The sequence below is a fragment of the Symphalangus syndactylus genome, chromosome 2 (assembly GCF_028878055.3).
Source record: "Symphalangus syndactylus isolate Jambi chromosome 2, NHGRI_mSymSyn1-v2.1_pri, whole genome shotgun sequence".
Lineage (NCBI taxonomy): Eukaryota > Metazoa > Chordata > Mammalia > Primates > Hylobatidae > Symphalangus > Symphalangus syndactylus.
This window is the reverse complement of record NC_072424.2, coordinates 87333121-87353792: the sequence shown is the minus strand read 5'-3', so window position 1 is coordinate 87353792 and position 20672 is coordinate 87333121. Positions and strand designations below refer to the sequence as shown.

Below are 20672 nucleotides of genomic sequence, written 5' to 3'. Positions count from 1 at the left end.
TAACTGGTTATCCATATGCAGAAGAATGAACCTGGACCCCTTCCTTTTACCATATACAAAAATCAAAATGGATTAAAGACTTAAATGTAAGACCTAAAACCATAAAAACCCTAGAAGAAAATCTGTTGCCTTTTTAAGTATACCTCTATGCTTCATTTTTTAGTAGTTATGCTAGAATTACAAATACATCCTTGGCTTTTCACATCTACTTAGGGTCAATATTATTCAATGTAATATTGTAAAAACCTCAGAACTGTCTAGCTCCATTTGCCCCACCCGTCTCCAACCCACTAACATCCTTTATGCTCTAGTTGTGATGTGTTTTACAATTGAATACATTACAGCCTTCATAAGAAATAGTTCTAATGTTTATATTAGTCACATGTATATTCAAAAAATTAATAGGAAAGTAAGCCTTGTTTTACATTTATCCAGATATTTACTATTTCTGATGTTCTTCATTCATTCCTCTGGTATGATGGAAATCAGAAGGATGGGAATGCTGGATATCTGGATTATTGTTCACCTATTGTCTTTCTTTTCTATCTTTGCTTTTCAACAGTTTGGTTATGATGTGCCTACATATCATTTTCTTCATATCTAGTTTGGGGTTCACTAAGCTTCTTTAATCTGTACATTTGTGTCTTTCACTAAATTTGGGGAAACTTTAGACGTTATTTCTTTAGACATTTTTTCTGCCTCATTTACTCTTTGTCTTCTCCTTATAGTACCCCAGTTATACATAGGTTAGACCTTTGCTATTGTTCCATATGTCCTGGGAACTTTGTTGATTTTTTTCCATCTTTTTTCTCTCTCTTCTTTAAGGTAAATAATTTAAGCCCAACCAACAATTTTTTTAATTTCAAATACTGTATTTTTAGTTCTAAAATTTCCATTTGGTTTGTTTCTATATTTTCTATTTCTCTCCTGAGATTTCCTATCTGTTCATTTATTATAAGTGTATTTTCCTTTTCCTGATTGATCATTGTAATAACTGCTTTAAAAGTTCTTGTTTGGTGATCCTAACACCTGGGCTGGGTATTTGATTATTATCTTTCTTTATGAGGATGGGTCAAATTTTCATGATTCTTCATATTTTGAGTAACTTTGGATTATGTTCTAGAATTGTAAATGTTATATTGTGGGGATTCTGGATTCTGTTATGTACCTCCAAAGAGAACTGAGGTTTTTGTTTTAGCAGGCAATTAACTTGGTAAGATAAACTTAAAATTCTGTCATGCCTGCAATGAATGGCAGCTCTGTGTATACTGTTTTTGAACTGCCCATATGTACATGGTTCACAGGCTAGCTAGAGTCTTGGACAAATTAACTTTGGTATTTCCTTCTCTGGCTCTCTCATCTCTGGCATTTACCCTCACTCTCCGGTGGCCCTAGTTGTGGCTCCTTTCTCTGGTTGCCCCATCCAGAAAGTCAGTTGGCTTTCTACCAAAGTTTTAGTCACACTGAACCACTACCACTCTGAAACTGCCCTCTCGGCAAATGCACAAAATCAGAAAACTCACCCTATGCCAATTGCTTCCTCCAAATTTTGACTGCTCTTCAAAATCTGCTTTTCTTGCTCCAAAGACCTCAAAAATAATAGAGAGAGGAGTATTGTTTACAGTTTATTATTATCTGCTAGAGGTTAAATAAACTTTTTTCTTCATATTTGAGGCAGATCTTCAAGACCGTGATGTTTAGAATATACATCTTCCAACTTGAGGACTAAGACATGCATGATGTCAGGGAAAACAACACTGTTCTACAAGATTAAATGACCATTTACAGAAAAATGAAAACTTTTTTTTCCCTAGGAAGAATTAACCTGAGAGTCTCTTAGATGATCTTTTGTGAAGATTTTTAGGATATTTTTAGGATTTTTTAAAAATCAACATTGTATTACAGGTGTGAGCCAAAGCAAAGTAAGAAAAAGAAATAGCATACGTATTAAAAAGTAAGAATAAAACTCATTATTTGTATATAATTTGAATATCTAGAAAGTGTAAGAGGGTAAATTGCAGAAAAATTCCTTAAGGTCACCTCTACCAGCCCTTCACTTAACAGCGACATTTGCCCCATAAAGAAAAAAGGTAAATCATTTCTAAAGGGATGAAATAATCTGTCTGGAAGATTCTAGGTCCACAGAATGTTGGTTGATACCTTTCATTTTTGGGGCAAGGTCCAGGCTTCCTACATCTTCTCATCTTCACATCTTAAATAGAAGTGTGATACAACATTACCTGCTCATATACAGACAGCATGCAGGTGCTCTGAACTAATCAATTTAATCCTTCATTTATAAAAATGAATAGCCAACCAAGGGTTACCATATACTTGAGGAAAATCACCAAAAAAAGGAAAAACCAACATAAACAAACAGAACAATTGATCATAAAACAAGTGGACAACCCAGGAAACATCATTAAATATTAAAAGAATTTCACTTTCTCTCAGAAAATTCAAGAAGAAACTTGTATCCATAAAACAGGAAAAAGATGCTATAAAAAGTCAGAGAACAAAAAAGAGTTAATGAAAACTAAAATAAATTAAAAGTTAAATTGAAAAAAAGGAAAAGTCCAAGAAGTTTCTCAAATATAAAACAAAGTGCAAGAGATAGGAAATACAAAAGAAAAAAACTGAAGATCTATGAGGTCAATCCAGGAAGGTCAACATCCAATATGCATTTCAAATAGTGGAAACATAAAATAAGGAAATAATCTAAGAAATGTTAGAAGAAAAGTTCCCAGTATTGAAGAGAGCAGGAGGTCTTCAAATTGAAAGGGCCCATGGAATGCCAAGCAGAATAAATAAAAAGAGATGTGCATTAGACACATCCATATGAAATTTGAGATTGACAGGTATAAAGAGAAGCTCCTACTTGTTTCTAAAATTTTAAAAGGATATCTACAAAGGAATGGAGGTAAGATTTGTATCAGACTTCTCAGTAACAATACTTGATAGTAAAAGACAGAGACAACGCTTGTAAAATTCTAAGTGAAAATGGTTTTCAGCCTAGAACTCTGTACTTAGCAAACTGTTTATAATGAGAGAAAATGAAATGGAAAAATTTTCAGATACTTAAGATTTGTGAAAATTAGCCTCTTTTATATTCTTCCTGAAAAGAGTAGCCAATTGATATGGTGAATAACACTGTTTCTGCTCACAAAATAAACAACAATAAAACAAACAAATGAAAAAACCCTAGAAATATGGGGGTGGGGAGAGACAATAAGAGTATTATTCAAATATGGGGCAAATGTAATTGTAGCATGATTTTGAATAAGAAGAAAAAGTGATGCTTGGTCTTGATACTAGACACATTCTACTTAGAATAGTGCATGTTTCTTGATATAGAATTGCATTCCTTGTATTACTAACTCCAGCTGTAGTGAATAAGGGTTATGTAATTTAACATAGCAGGTGCTGTTTATTAGATTTCCATATTCAGAATCAATCAAATGCTGTTTGCTTACTTTTAATTTTTAGAATCAATTTCTACATGAAGCACCAAATACTGAACTCCAATTATAGGACAGGGACATAAATGTAGTAATATTGGAGACAAAATACTTAGAAACTGAAGAAAGGGAGACTTGAAAGGAAGAGTAAGGACATCTTCTTAATGGGGAATCAAAACAGACATCTAAAGAGGGCAGCTCAATAAATAGAGATTTGGAGATAGTATTTAAAGTTATAAGCACTCGATTACAAAATAAAGAGTGAAAATATGACTAAAACTGGGCAACAGGCAGAAAGAGGAGTGATGTAAGTTAGCTAAATTCCTCATCATCACTGGCAGGAAAGAGGAGCCAAATATCACAAGGGTCAAAAGTGATTACCGTTTACTGTTTGTTTTGTTACTTTCTAAACCGGTTTCTATAGAAAAAACACACATTTTTTAAATAGAAGAATGATTAAATGAACTGTGATACTATGAAGTACTATGTGGCGGTTAAAAATATTAAGATGCAAAGAACAATCAGTGAAGAGAAAGAAACGCTTCCAAATAGGAAAAGAAGTTAAACTATCTCTTTGCTGACAATATAATTCTATACCTGTAAAACCCTAAAGACTCTGCCAAAAGGTCACTGAAACTAATAAACAACTTCAGTACAATTTCAGGATACAAAAATCAATGCACAAAATTAGTTGCCTTTATACTAGTAACATTTAAGCTTAGAGCCAAATCAAGGATGCAATCCCATTTACAATAGCCACCAAAAGAATAAAATACCTAAGAGTACAGCTAATCAAGGAAGTGAAAAATCTCTCCAAGGAGAACTACAAAACAGTGCTGAAAAAAATCAGAGACAACACAAAACAGATGAAAAAACATTTCATACTCATGGACTGGAAGAATCAGTATCGTTAAAATGGCCATACTATCCAATCTACAAATTCAATGGTATTCTATCAAACTACCAATAACATCCTTCACAGATTTTTTAAACTATTCTAAAATTCATATGGAACCAAAACAGGAGCCCCAAATAGCCAAAACAATCCCAAGAAAAAAGAAGCCAGAGGCATCACACTACCTAACTTTATACTCTTGGATTATGGTAATCAAAACAGCATGATACCAGTACAAAAACAGACACATAGACCAATGGAACAGAATACAAAACTCAGAAACGAAGCAATACACCTACAACCATCTGATCAACAAGGCCAACAACAACAAAAAAATAATAGAGAAAGGATTCCCTATTCAATAAATGTTGCCAGGTTAGCTGGCTATTCATATGCAGAAGAATGAAACTGGATGCCTACCTTTCACCATATAAAAAAATTAACTCAAGATAAATTAAAGATTTAAATGTGAGACCTCAGACTATATGATTCCTAGAAGAAAACCTGGGAAACACCATTCTGGACATTGGCTTTGGGAAATAATTATGACTAGGTCCTCAAAAGTAATTGTACCAAAAACAAAAATTGACAAATGGGAGCTTAGCTCCCACAAGGACCTAAGACTATGGAGCTTCTGCACAGCAAAAGAAACTATCAACAGAGTAAACAGGCAACCTAAAGAATAGGAGAAAATATTCACAAACTATGCATCTGACACAGGTTAATATTCCAAATCTATAAGGAACTTAAACAATTGAACAAGCAAAAACCAAATAACCCTGTTAAAAAGTGGGCAAAAGATGTGAACAGACACTTTTCAAAAGAAGACATACATGCAGCCAACAACATCTGAACAAATGCTCGGTGTCACTAATCATCAGAGAAATGCAAATCAAAGCCACAGTGAGATACCATCTCACACCAGTCAGAATGGCTATTTTTTTTTTTTTTTTTTGAGACAGGCTGGAGTGCTCACTGCAGCCTCAACCTCCAGGGCTCAAGCAATCCTCCTGTCTCAGCCTCCAAGTAGCTGGGACTGCAGATAGAAACACAGTTAGCTATTTTTTTATTTTTTATTTTTGGAGAGACAGGGTTTAACCATTTTTCCCAGGCTGGTCTCAAACTCCTGGTCTCAAGCAATCTGCCAGCCTCAGCCTCCCAAAGTGCTGGAATCACAGGTATGAACCACCATGCCTGACCTAGAATGGCTATTATTAAAAAGTCAAAAAACAACAGATACTGGTGAAGCTGCAAAGAAAAGGAATACTTATACACTCTTGAGGGGAATGTAAATTAGCTGAGCCACTGTGGAAGGCAGTTTGAAGATTTCTCAGAGAACTCAAAACAGAAATACCATTCGACCCAACAATCCCATTACTTGGGTATATATACAAAAGAAAATAAATTGTTCTACCAAAAATACACATGCACTCATATGTTCATCATAGCCCTATTCACAATAGCAAAGACACGGAATTAACACAGGGGCTCATCAGTGGTGGACTGGGTAAAGGAAATGTGCTACATATGTATAATACCATAGAATACTACATGGCCATAAAGAAGAACAAAGTCATAGCCTTTGCAGCAATGTGGATACAGCTGGAAGCCATTATCCCGAGCAAATTAACACAGGAACAGAAAACCAAATACCCTGTATTCTCATTTTTAAGTAGGAGCTAAACACTGGGTACTCATGGACATAAAGATGGTAATAATAGACACTCAGAACACCTAGAAGGAGGAGGGTTGGGGAGAGGGTTGAAAAAATAACTATTGAGTACTATGCTGACTATCTGGATGACACGATCAATCATACCCCAAACTTCAGCATCATGCAATATACCCTTGTAACAAACCTGCACATGTACCCCGAATCTAAAATAAAAGCTGAAATTTTTTTTAATTAATTGAAAAAAATTGAGATGTATGCTCTCATATGGAAAGAAATTTAAATATATTGCTAATTTTTTTTAAGTTGTAGAAAATAAAATAATCCCATTTATGTTTAAAATATGATGTAATTAAATATATATGTAGTAAAACATTTTTAAGGCTCCTAACCAAATTGTTAACCAAAATTAATTCCAGGTAGGAGGGTAGAAATATAGATAGGAGTGTGATGAAAGACTTCTACTTTTTATGTTATACAATACTATATAATTTAATTTCTTTATAATAAAAATGAATTTCTTTTTAAAATTGTACAATTTCAATTTTTAATAAAAAGTTGTAGGAGCTATTCAGTGGAGCCAGAGAGGTGAGCACAAGTTCATCTGGAAATAAGATGTCCCAGCTTGTAGTGTAGACCTATCCCACTATACTTGCAGTGATCCTTAGAAAATTAAATATCAGGATAGAAAATTGACAAGATATAATAAAAAGGAACAAGTCATAAGGAGACCAAATGATCTCAAACTTCTTTAAAAGGAACCAGAACTGAAAAACCCTGCTCCATAGCCAAGCTCCTTTTGGAGGAAGGGGAGCTTGGGCAGGAGCAGGAATGGGTCCTGATCCTCTTATCTTCCTCCCTGCACTCACATGCCCAAATCCCATCTCCAGGCACTTTTCACTAAACTAAATGACCAGAGGCCTGGTCATTTAGAAAGATTAGGAAGTAGCCTGAAGATTGCAGGCAAGAGACAATGTGAAGGCAAACAGTGGAGAGGGGCCGCAAGGGAGGGAGTGTTGAGCATTATTTAGGGTTACAGTCCTTTGTAACCCCCCATCCCTTCCCATCCAGGATTCTCATCCTGGGAGTCTAGATAACTCCCAGGTTTCAGGCTGGAGGGCAGTTCTCCAACTGAAATAAGGAATACTACAGGGAGAACAGTGTGGAGGCAGTTCAGGAGGATGATTATTATAGGATTCAGTTTTGTGCAAAGTGAACTATAGCACTTAAAGCCTATACAATACGACTTAGTACCAATATCCTGTCATGGTCTTTAATAATCATTAATGTATTATTCTCGTTTTCTCAGATAGGCTATAGCCTCTGAAAAGGCATCTGCTGTCCTATTTGTACACTGCTTTACACAAAGTGACAATAATAACTATAAGAGCACAATAATAGGTAACATTCACATACTTACCATATGCCAGACATTTTTCTAATGGCTTTGCATGTATTAACTAATTTAATGCTCCCAGCAACCCTGTGAGGTACTTTTATTATTCTTATTTTACAGATAAGGAAACATCTTGTCCCAGTTAAGACAGCTAGTGTTTTATACTCTGTAAACTGCATTAAATATTGTTCCTGAAGACCATCAAAAACATGTAACATTCTGACAATCATAGACATAAATAACATTTAATATTTTGTCTCTGTATTTATTTGTGGGACCACTTTGGGGCCAGAGTCTTGAAAGTATTAAAATTCTGAGTACCAAAGAAATTTTTAAACAATTTTTCCAAGATGGCAGGTTGGAGGCAGTGTTAGCATGCCTCCCCAACTTGGAAAGACAAAACAGGGTGTAGAGATTCACACTGTGAACGTTTTTCCAAGAAGCAACACAGGAATTTAACAGGAAAACTGAAAGAAACCACAGACCCTTTGAAAGAAGCAGTGGGCTACAGCCTACACCAGAAGGCAGGCAGAAAACTGAGACAGTGAACCCGCTCCACATTGAGCACACTGCTACTACAACCAGCAACTGAGAAAGCCATCATCCCAAAGACCACCACTGAGGAACTCACGCACAGAGGCTTCACCCTGAAGGAACCCAGAAGTTACAAGCAACTGTAAACATAAAGTCACATCCTCAAGGAGAAAAAAAAGAAATTTTAAAAAACCAGTCAAATCCAAAATAAATTCAAAAATAATTAGAAGAAATAGTCTACCTAAATGAGAAGGAACCAGAAAAATAATTCTGGCAACATGACATAAAAGGGTTCTATAACACCCCCAAAAGTGTCAGATATTTAAAACCTTATTGCGTTACTAGATGAATGTCAACATACAATACCAACCAATATCGACCCATTACAAAATATTCCAGATGATTTGTTAATAGTGTCTTTTGTTACATATTTTACATGTATAGTAAAAGGGAATGTTTTCTTCCTTAGAATGTTGTTAGAGATGATGAAGAGATTAGTGAGGAAGAACTTGAAGAAGACAATGATGATATTGAAAACATCCTTGAAGATGAGTTTCCAAAAGATGAGGAAGAGATGAGTGGCGAGGAAGATGAAGAACAGGAAACGGATGCAATTGAGCGCCTGAGAGGTGAACTAGGAGAAAAATTTGAAGCAGATACACATAATTTACAAATAATACAGGTTATTACTTTTCCTTCACTTTTTATAATTCAAAAGTAATATTTGAGAATCAGACTAAAGCAATTAGTTCATGCCATTTTTTTAAACATTTCAAAAATGTATATTTTAGGGCTGTATTTCCTTTTATCAGTATCATTTAACAATTATGCAATAAGTCCATAAATTAAGAGCAACGTGGAAGCCACAGAGGGTCAGAGTAAGTTTAGTCACCAACATGCAGCCACTTGGAAGCTGAAAAATATTTGTGTTCTGGACTGAAGTAGTCAGTCACCAGCAGTATCTACATGCTGTGACTAAATACTACCAGCCTTTTTCTCACTAAATATATTTGTTCTTATGACTTTTCTTATCAGGATGAACTTGAGAGGTATTTGATACCAATAATTTCCATTAATGGAGCTCGGAAAAATCACATTGTACAATATACATTGAATATGAAACTGAAACCACTGGTGGAAAATCGTGCAAGCATTTTTGAGAAATGTCATCCAATACCAGCACCCCTTGCCCAGAAAATGCTCACCTTTACCTACAAGTATATAAGCTCATTCGGCTATTGGGACCCTGTAAAGGTAATTTCAGCAAATGCACCTGAAAGCCATGTTCCTTATTTATTTTTTTCAAAGGTATGTCTTTTTTTTTAAGGAAAAAGACTGGATAATTTCAAAAATTGTAAGTATTGTGTAGTAGTCTCATCTAGCTATAAAAATACTTTGGGATTTAAAATGGAATCATTAAACTTTCAGCTTTTCTTTTATCACCAACTGTATAACATAGAGGAGACACCCCTACCTCCCTCTGAGTTTCTCCTTATCTCTAGCATTTACTGCCATCCATGCACTTCACTCTAGCCCAAGAATTATAATGTTGACACTACCATTGATCTGTAACAACTGTCTTGAGGTAGCTCTCAGGGAGGAGCAATATTGCCATACTATTTCACACCTACTCTGTCAAGTCCAGGAATGGCTGATGCTTGCCCATCTGATGCTATAAAAAGATATTCAAACATAGCATTGATCAATTGCCCAGTCTTCATCATCACCAATGCAAAGATGTGGAACCACTCCTCCAACTTCATTCCTACCCACACCTTAGGTTGCCTTTTATGGGTATTTTTCCCTTTCATGATAGCTCTTAATGTTTATGTGAGTGGGATTTGAACTATACAAAAATATAGAAGAGAACCCAGTGGGATTTGCCCTACTAGTATACCCCCAAAAGATAACCCAAGAACCCAATTGTATTAGTCATCTCTGGCTGCCGTAACAAAATACCATTTGGTAGCTTAAACAACAGAAATTATTTTCTCACAGTTCTAAAGGCTAAAAGTTCAAGATCAAGGTGCCAGCAGGGTTGGTTTTTCTGACAAGGCAAGACCTCTCTCCTTAACTTGCAGTTGGCCACCTTCTATCTGTGTCCCCATGTGGCCTTTTCTGTGTGCCCACCCCTATGTCTCTTCCTCCTCTTGTAAGGACACCAGTCCCACCAGATTCAGGTTCCATCCTTCTGACCTCATTTAACCTTAATTACCTCCTTTATTAAAGGCCCTGTCTTCAAATGTAAGTCACTTTGGGTGCTAGGGCCTCAAACAGAAATTGAGGAGGTAAGGGAGAAACAATTCAATCCATGACATCACCTTAGGAATGGACCTCTTTGTGAGGATAAATTGGCCTGTGAATAAATGCAAACAACCTTAGGCTCTTTGACAGAAACATTCAGTATACATTAAACACACTATAAATGAAGTAGAAGGACTATAATTGTCATAAACTGAAGGCCAATTAAGAACTATTGCATTGATTACATACGGCTGTAAAATAATGTGTACTTTTCCACAGTTGTTTAATATTAATCTTTGATTATAATTAGTTTTCTTATTCTGTAAGGCAATTTTTTTTCCTATGTCACAAATTGTTTTTTTCAAATGTGTTTCAGGGAAGTGCTGTAAAAATTCAAACTAACTTTCAAATTCAACTGTGTATATGTTGCAGCTAAGTGAAGGAGAGACAATCAAGCCAGTCGAAAATGCAGAGAATCCAATTTATCCTGTAATCCATCGTCAGTATATTTATTTTTTATCTAGTAAAGAAACAAAAGAAAAATTTATGAAGAACCCAATCAAATATATCCGCCAACCCAAACCTAAGCCTACTGTGCCCATTAGGATTATAATTGTGGGGCCTCCAAAATCTGGGAAAACTACAGGTGAGCTTATATTTGCCTTTGTTTTCCTCAAGCATAAAAGAATCTGCTTGTACCGGATGTACATGGCAGGTCAATTCACCAAGACACTGAGTTGTAGCAGAAAAAGACATTTAATTGTAGGGTGGCTGAGTGAGGGGATAGGAGGAAATCTCCAATCTGTCTCCCTGAGGAATTTGGGGCTAGGGTTTTTAAGAGTTTCGGAGTGGGCTGAATTGAAGTGCAAAAATCATTGATTGGTTGAAGAATGCAGGGTGAAGTCATGGGACAGGGAGATGAAGAAACTGACTTCTGCTGATTCGGTGGGGGTTTTAAACCTCCTCTTGGTGTCAGCTATTCTGTTGGCATTTAGGTTCTGCTTAAGGAATTCCTTAACAACAGCCTTGTTATTCTAACATCAGAGATCCTATCTTTCTTAAACAAAAGTCTTGTGCGTCTGACATCAGAAATCCTATTTATAGGAATGATGGGGATGCCAGTGATCAGTAACTACTGCTATGTGACTTTCAGTTACAAGGAAGTGGGTCAAAGGTGCAGCCTGATTCAGGCTTATTACAACTATATTTCTGTCTAGACTTCTTGTTAATCCTGTGAGAATGACTGAAAACTAGTGCCACTTCTTCAGAAAACCAACTATCAAGATTGACTCAAAACGAGATAGAAAACCTAAATAGACCAATAACCATTGAAGAGAAGGCATTCAAAAATATAACCCAACTCTGAAATGGCCCAGAATCAAATTGTTTTAGACAAAAATTATAGCAAATTTTCAAAGAACTAAAAACTCAAGAGATAATGCCTGTATTTTTATAAGCTCTCCCATAGCAAGGGGAAAGAGTAAGTTTCCCAAGTTATTTTTATTTTCTTTTTTATTAAGGAATATGGTTCATACAGTCAAAAAGGCATATAGGATACAAATCCATTTTTTAATTAACATGACCCTAATATCAAAACCTAATCAAGACAATACAAGAAATTACAAACTAATATTCATAATTATAGTCAAATATCCTAAGTATATAAAGTATATGAAAATATTTTATAAATATAATTTACTATACTAGGCACAGTGGCTCATGCCTGTAATCCCAGCACTTTGGGAGGCCAAGGTGGGAGGATTACTTGAGCCCAGGAGTTCAAGACCAGCCTGGGTAACATAGTGAGACCTCATCTCCACAAAAAAATTAAAACATTAGCTGGGAGTGGTGGCACATGCCTGTAGTCCCAACTATTTAGGAAGCTGAGGTGGGAGGACCACTTGAGCCAAGGAAATTGAGGCAACAGTGAGCCATGATTGTGCCACTGTACTCCACCCTAGGCAACAGAGTGAGAGCCTGTCTCAAAACAAGTAATAATAGTAAATCAATTATCTTAATCATTGCTGGAAAGGCATTTGATAAACTATATTCCTGTAATGTTTTGTGTAACTTTGGACTTTCAGGCAAATAGTCCAAAACTTGGTTGGTTGTAGTATTTCAAGATGACATGATAACAATAAGAACAGTGGGTGGTCACAATGAGAACAGAATGGAAATGGCAGATATAGGATACATTTCCAAGGAAAACAGTAAGTCTTCATGACTGACTGAATAGAGAACAAAGAAGAGAGATAAGGGAATTTTATGTTCCAGCTCTTCAGATGAAAAGTTTATTTTGGCTTTATAAAGTTCTTAACATGACAAAGGAGTCTATAATTGTTACAGGAAAGGGGTTCAGAACCAGACCCCAAGAGAAGGTTCTTGGATCTCACACAAGAAAGAATTCAAGGCGAGTCCATAGAGTACAATGAAAGCAAGTTTATTAGGAAAGTGAAGGAATGGCTACTCCATAGACACAGCAGCCCCAAGGGTTGCTGGTCGCCCATTTTTATGGTTCTTTCTGGATGATATGCTAAACAAGGGGTGGATTATTCATGTCTCCCCATTTTAGACCACATAGGGTAACATCCTAATGTTGTCATGGCATTTATAAACTGTCATGGCACTGGTGAGAGTGTGGCAGTGAGGATAGCCAGAGGTCACTCTCATTGCCATCTTGGTTTTGGTAGGTTTTAGCAGGCTTCATTACTGCAATCTGTTTTATCAGCAGGGTCTTTATGATCTGTATCTTGTGCTGACCTTCTGTCTCATCCTGTGACTTAGAATGCCTTAACTGTCTGGGAATGCAGCCCAGTATGGCTCAGCCTTATTTACCCAGCCCCTACTCAAGATGGAGTTGCTCTTGTTTGCACGCCTCTGACATAATCATATCCTAAATGTTCACAAAGATAATGATATTTTCCAAAGACAGCAGAACATTGACATGCAAAATAAGATCCCACATCCAGAGCACAAGGTGAACATGTAGATTACCTGATATCTCATTTTTTTGTTGAAATGGTGGTTGATTTTTAGCCGGGCGTGGTGGCTCACGCTTGTAATCCCAGCACTTTGGGAGGCCGAGGCGGGCAGATCATGAGGTCAGGAGATCGAGACCACGGTGAAACCCCGTCCCTACTAAAAATACAAAAAAATTAGCCAGGCGTGGTGGCGGGTGCCTGTAGTCCCAGCTACTCGGAGAGGCTGAGGCAGGAGAATGGCATGAACCTGGGAGGCGGAGCTTGCAGTGAGCCGAGATTGCACCACTGCACTCCAGCCTGGGCGACAGAGCAAGACTCCGTCTCAAAAAAAAAAAAAAAAAGAAATGGTGGTTGATTTTTAAATAAGGTGTCAAATTTTAGGAGCCTAATTATTGTTAGAACTTTTAAAAAAATAGATCTCATTCCAGCATTTGTGCAAAGCTGAAGTTACGTGCTCTGTGGCTCTCACAGGAACTTCCTTATTGGGTGGTTCTGATGGTGGTCCCTGGGCAATTGTCGTCCTCATGGGATGAGTAGAGTTCTGAGTATCCTCCACCCACTGCTATCTCCCCACAGTGCTCAGGCAAGGAATATACACACAACAGAGCACACCCACATTTACTAGCTACTAGAAGCCATTTATCTGTCTGTTGTCTCACTCAGGAGAAGCCAGTGTGAGTCTTCTTTCAGCCAGTGTCAACATCTATGTAACCTTGGACAAATCAGTTCCCCTCATCTATAAAATTGGAATTTCAATATCCATTCCACCCACCTGATGAAATAGTTAAAAATATCAAATAAAGTCACAGAAGAAAAATTCCTCATAGGCTGTAAGTCACTATTAAAATGTCAAGTGTGCCATTATACATTTTAAAAATTATTTCCTAGAGGATTAACTGAGATCTAACTGTATAGAGTATGCTATGCTGATTGCATCATGGAGTCCATAAATGGACAGAAAGGGGAATGATACAATTCAGTGAAACAGGAATATTATATTGTTATTTGGGGCATACTACCAGATAGTAAGAGTACGTATAAGATGACTTGGAAAGCTCTCAAAAATTTTGCCACCTCATGCAGAAGAAAGAAAACCCTTAAAATTGGTTTGTTAAGGAAAAAAAAAAAAAAACAAGCAGATTTGGCTCATTAGCCAGCTCTATAGCCACATACCTGAAGTACTGTTAATGACTGAACTTTGACAGTTATTAGTTCCATAAAATAGGGCAATTTTAATTTTTGAAATTTCATTGAGAAATGTGAAAATTAGCTTGCTGTTGATATCATTAGCCAGAGTCTAAAACTAAGGTGAACTGATAAATTTGTGAAATGAAATAAATTTAGAGTTTTGTTTTTTACTATCTATTGGGTACTACTGTTCTGGTATCTTTGGGTTGGATCTTTTCTGGCTTGAAATCTCTGTGGCTGCAGCACCTTTGCCCAAATTCTTGTCCTGCATCCAGGAAGAATGAAGTAGGCAGACAAGTGAAGAGTGAACAAGACAAACATGAATTGAGTGTTGTAGCAGCTCAGAGGAGACCCACAGTGGGTGGCTCCTCTACTTAGGCAGGTCATCTGTCCAGTGTTCAGTTCTCAGCAGAGAAGAGGCCCTGGAGAGGGTAGCTCCTCTCTGCTACTGGTTGTCCTGATGTCTGCTGCTCTCAGCAGAGAGGAGGCCCTGGAGAGGGTGGCTCCTATCTGCTGGCAGGTCATCTCTGCAGCTCTCACCAGAGAGGGTAGCTCCTCTCTGCAACTGGTTGTTCTGTCATCTCCAGCTATCAGCAGAGAGGATACTTCTCTCTGCAGTTGGTCGTCCTGTCCTCTCCAGCTATCAGCAGAGAGGGTACTCCTCTCTGCAGCTGGTCATCCTGTTATCTCTCTGCCCTCTTCGTCCTCTGGTCGTCCTCTCCCCTGCTCTGGCTGAGCCCAAGGCTTTTATGGACCCCAGAGGGGAGGAAGTGCCTGCTGATTGGTCCATGGGTGGCCCTGGGTAGGCCCAGAACAGGCACCACGAGTCCCCACTCCTGTCCACAGACTGGCATCCTGGCCCCCAGCCTTCAGGCCCTCCCTGGCCTGAAGGTAGGGCCTTACTGGGGACCCACCCCCTTCTGCCCAGGAATCAATCTGCCACCCACTGCCATTTATGGCCCCTGGGGCTTGGCCCCAACCCCTGTTCAGAGATGGGAGTAGGGCCAGGAACAGAGAGAGGCCAAGCAGCGGGAGCAGACACCCCTGAGCCTGCAGGGGTTGGGGAGGTTCCCAGTCCCCTGAGGATGCAGGCTGCAAAGATGCAGAGATGCCTGGGTCCTGCATCTAGGAGAACCCCCCAAGCTGCACCCAGGGAGCTCCCACCCCACCAACTCAGAAGGGGCAGGGTTCCTGCTTGTCCACAGCTCCTGCCTGCTCCATGGAGCAGGAGGCCCAGAGCTGCAGCTGTGGGTCAGGTGGCTGCAGCTGCATCCAAGAGGGCAGGTCTTACCTGCTCCTGGCTGCCTCCAAGAGCACAGGGAGGCTCAGACCCATAGCTGCAGTTTAAGTGACTGTAGCCACGCCCAGGAGGATGAGGCTGCTGCTTCCTCCATAGAGCAGGAGGCCTGGGTCTGCAGCATGGTTTGGGCAGCTGCAGCCAGTGTGATGGCAGCAGCCACTGCCATAACTATGTTTGCTACTTGGGGGACAGGATCATTAGAAGCCCAAACCTGAGCATCATGCAATATACCCATGTAACAAAACTGCACATGTTCCCCCTGAATCTAAATCATTTAATTTAAAAGTTTTATGTTTTTCAGTTGCCAAAAAAATTACAAGCGAATATGGGTTAAAGCGTTTATCAATAGGAGGAGCTTTGCGTTATGTACTAAACAATCACCCAGAAACAGAGCTGGCACTTATGTTAAATTGGCATCTTCATAAAGGAATGACAGCACCTGATGAACTGGCTATTCAAGCCTTAGAACTTTCTCTGATGGAAAGTGTGTGCAATACTGCAGGGTAAGTGAATGGGGTGAGAGGATGGGACAAAGGGAGTTAAATCTTTCAAGAAACTGCTCACTCGTGATTTAAAACACTTACATAGGGCTTAAAGCTCTTGTAAGGGTGTGATCTACTTCTCTCAAACTCTGGGCACCTATATGGTTACATATTTGAATTTTCTGTCAAGCAAAAACTTGGCTTGAAAATTCACATGCCAGATTAGCAGGCAGGCCCCTTCACTCTCTCCAGCAACCCCTGAGTTGTCCAAAAGCCTTCAGACTTAGACAAAGGAGGCTGATGTGACTTCCACACTCCAGGAGTTCTTCTCACTGCCCCATGAAGTTATGGAGAAGTGGCCCTTCCCCATCCCCCAGGTGCTGGTCCAGTGGAGATGGTCTATGTCTGGCCCAGCTCTCTGCACGGGTAGCCGTGCCTCTCCCTTAACACCACATTTGGACAAGAAAGCTATGCACTTGAGCTGTCTCTTCCATTTACACTTCTTACCTTTGCTCCTCCAGCACAGCCACGGGCCATACCCAGTAGTAAAAGCCCTCCCCCTGAAACCTGAGGCCCTGGTCTTGAGCACAGGTCACTGACCTAGAACCCCCCTGATTTACTCAAGGTTTTCTATTAGGAGCCTCCTTGCCTTTCCTTGTCTGTGACCCATAATTAAGTCCTTGAACAGTTCTCGAGTTCATTTACTGGGGAGCAGCTTCTGGGGTGTCAGACTTTATCCCCAGAAAAGGCCCGGGACTTACCCAAATTGAATTACCTCCTCCCTGGTGTTCAGCTTTGCATAAGAAGGACCTCAGTGAGGCAATCATGGTTGAGTCAAAAAGATTTCATTCCACCTTAATACCAGGACAATGACTGCTCATTCACCCAGAATTTCCCTAATCCTGAGGGTCACTCAAGTGACTCTTCACAGGACAAAGAAGTTGAGCTACTCTTGATTAAAAAAACAACAATTGCACCCTCATACATTCTCATGAGGCCAGCCTAGCCAACAGTCTCCTCTGCTGTAGAATTGTAGGCCAGTGCCTAGAGACTCAGCTGTTAGAAAAGAAAAACCTCAGCTGAATTAAATTCAAAGGAGTTTAAGCAATGAACAATTCACAAATCCGGCAGCCCCCAGAATCACAGCAGACTCATGGAGACTCCAGCAAAGCCACATGGTGAAAGAAGATTTATAGACAAAAAAGGGAAATGATGTACAGAAATTGGCAGTGAGATACAGAAACAGCTGGACTGGTTACAGGTTGGTGTTTGCCTTATTTGAACACAGTTTAAACACTTAGCAGTCTGTGAGTGGTTGGAGTATGGCCGCTGGGATTGGCCAGGACTCAGTTATTGTTACAGGCACATACTCCTAAGTTAGGTTTTCAATCTTGTCTGACTATTAAGCTAGGTTACAGTTCATCCACAAGAACTCAAATACAGACGTATGGCCATATTTAGTTTGCTTTAACAGCTGGAAAGCACTGAGGCAGGGAGTCCTGTGGCTTAGGTCAAACCAAACTTCCTCATGACCACCAGCTAGCATGCCCAGCTTGCTCCCACCTCACAGGGAGTTTCCTGAGCTTGGGGGCCACTCCTCCTAGAAGCTATAACCAGCCTTTTTTTTCCTCCTCTCAGTTTGATAGTGACAATCTCATTATCTCAATATATCTCAATCTATTGAACTAGTTTAAATTTTCCTTGTCATTTCTGCTCAGAGGCATGCATCATGGGTCCTGATAGAATGATTCCCACTCAAATATTATAGGGCCACTCTCACCAACTCTCCCCCAGCTGCACTCCCAGCCTCCTCACAGAGCATTTACTACAAAAAGCAAGCTGAAAGCACAAATTTTTTTTTTCCATATTGACTTAGTCTCTTACTAAAATACTACTTCTTGAGCATCTAATATGTACCAGGTCCTACTCTAGTTGCTTTACATACCTGATCTCCAATCTTTGAAACAACTCTAAGAGTTAAATATCATTTCCTCTCAGAAAGTTCAAACCAGGTTTTAAATCTAAAGTTCTCTGCCTCTAAAGCTATACTCTTTCATGTTTAGATTAACAGCACCAATTGAACACAATGTTCAAGGTACTGTGGGAGTTATCTCTCAAATTCTGCCAAAATCTATCTCCAGCATGCTGAGTGTAGAAATTCAGAGCTCTCTCCTACACCCACCTTCTGAACTGTGGTTTGGATGTGTCCTGCCCACTTCATGGCTCTTGGCCTGACTGAGATTAAAGATGCAGAGATGAAGAGGGCAAAGTGTGAAGAAAATAAATTGAGTTACATAAGGAAAATCATGAGCTACTCCTAAAGAGACATACTGGTTCTGGAAGACAGAAAGGAAGTACGAGAGAAAAAGAAATGTGGAATTTTTATTTTCATGTTTTTCCTTGTTAGTGTTGTCATCGATGGATATCCTGTAACTAAACATCAAATGAATCTCTTGGAAGCTAGGTCAATCATTCCCATGGTCATCTTTGAATTGAGTGTGGCTTCCAAGGAGATTTTCAAAAGATTGCTCCTAGAAAAAGAAAATGAACAAAGGTAACGTGCATGATGAAGACAACAAAAAAGGAATAAACTTTAATCATACAGGGGGAAAAGATATGTTTTTAACAGCTTTTTCCATTCTTTCTCTGTGTCTCTATTAGATTGCCTTATCCATTGCACAATAGTGCACAAATTATAGCTGTTAATAATGTGAAGTATCACAAAAATATTGGTGGGATTAGGCAATATTATCAAGAACAGCATCAGAACTGGTATGTGATTGATGGATTTCACAGCAAATGGTGGGTATGGAATGAAGTCATTAAGAATGTTCAAATGGTGAATAAATACATGCAGACATACCTGGAAAGAATAAAAGCAGGTAAGATAGCACTTTTTAAGGTAGAATAAAATATTAATTTAAAGTGTAAACATGCCTGACTCGTGTTACTGTAATTCATTCCATTTGAATATGAGTCAGGCATGACTTAATAAGTATTTCATATATATAGTATTATCCAATACTACCCATATATACGTAGCATTATCCAATACTACCCATATATACGTAGCATTATCCAGTACTACCCATATATACGTAGCATTATCCAGTACTACCCATATATACGTAGCATTATCCAGTACTACCCATATATACGTAGCATTATCCAGTACTACCCATATATACGTAGCATTATCCAGTACTACCCATATATACGTAGCATTATCCAGTACTACCCATATATACGTAGCATTATCCAGTACTACCCATATATACGTAGCATTATCCAGTACTACCCATATATACGTAGCATTATCCAGTACTACCCATATATACGTAGCATTATCCAGTACTACCCATATATACGTAGCATTATCCAGTACTACCCATATATACGTAGCGTTATCCAGTACTACCCATATATACGTAGCGTTATCCAGTACTACCCATATATACGTAGCGTTATCCAGTACTACCCATATATACGTAGCGTTATCCAGTACTACCCATATATACGTAGCGTTATCCAGTACTACCCATATATACGTAGCATTATCCAGTACTACCCATATATACGTAGTATTATCCAATACTACGTGTGTGTGTGTGTGTGTGTGTGTGTATATATATATATATATATATATATATATATAGTATTATCCAATCATTGTGATGCTATGGTCTGAAATTTGTATCACCCAAAATTCATATGCTGAAACCGAATCCCCAGTATAATAGTATTAAGAGGTGGGGCCTTTAGGAAGTGGTTAGATCACGAGGGCTTGCCCTCATGAATGGGATTAGTGCCCTTATAGAAGAAGCTTGAGGGAGCCTGCTTGTCCCTTCTACCACATGAGAATACAGCAAGAGAGCACCATCTATGAGGAACAATGCCTCGCCAGATACCAGATTTGTTGGTACCTTGATTCTGGACTTCCCAGTCTCCAAAACTGTGAGCAATAAATCTCTGTTGTTTATTAATTACCCAGTCTGTAGCATTTGGTTATAGCAGCAAAAATAGACTATGACATGTGGGCATGTTTGTTCTAATAAATGACTGCCACTACCCAAGCTATCATTTATTGAATGTCTATGTGAATCTAGGACATAAAAATAATAGATGATCTCTCACTAAAAGGGTATATAGTGTTTGGAATAGTAAGAAGCTATTTTTCAGAATGTGTGGAGTAGTTATATGGGTCCATGATTGCAGAGTGACACCTGGCAAAATTTTATTTAGGAATCTAGAATTAAAATTATTTTTACTATTTACACCCATTATAGTATGATGTAAATGTTGAGTCCATAAAAAAATTAAGCTTGCTCATTAAAATGTCTTTTAATCTATATTAGGAATTCACAGAAGCACGTTTGATTATATATTCTTGTTAAATAGTTTATTGACTGTTCTCTGAAAATACACAAAATACAAGGAAAGTTATCTACATCTGATATCTCTAAAAAGAGTGATGACTACAAAGATATGATCTGTAGGGTTCTCACAGACATCTGTTTAATGA

General features: G+C 38.5%; 1 protein-coding gene across 2 annotated transcripts in view; it reads left to right on the top strand.

The window, feature by feature from the left end:
- AK9 (adenylate kinase 9) overlaps positions 1–20672 on the top strand; it is a 229600-nt gene that overhangs the window by 196412 nt on the left and 12516 nt on the right. For both annotated transcript variants that reach the window (XM_055261102.2, XM_063631005.1), the window contains exons 30-35: positions 8425–8637; positions 8991–9209; positions 10632–10845; positions 15970–16171; positions 18558–18704; positions 18812–19032. In XM_055261102.2, coding sequence (XP_055117077.2) covers positions 8425–8637; positions 8991–9209; positions 10632–10845; positions 15970–16171; positions 18558–18704; positions 18812–19032 — 1216 coding nt within the window. The remainder of the gene's footprint in view (positions 1–8424; positions 8638–8990; positions 9210–10631; positions 10846–15969; positions 16172–18557; positions 18705–18811; positions 19033–20672) is intronic.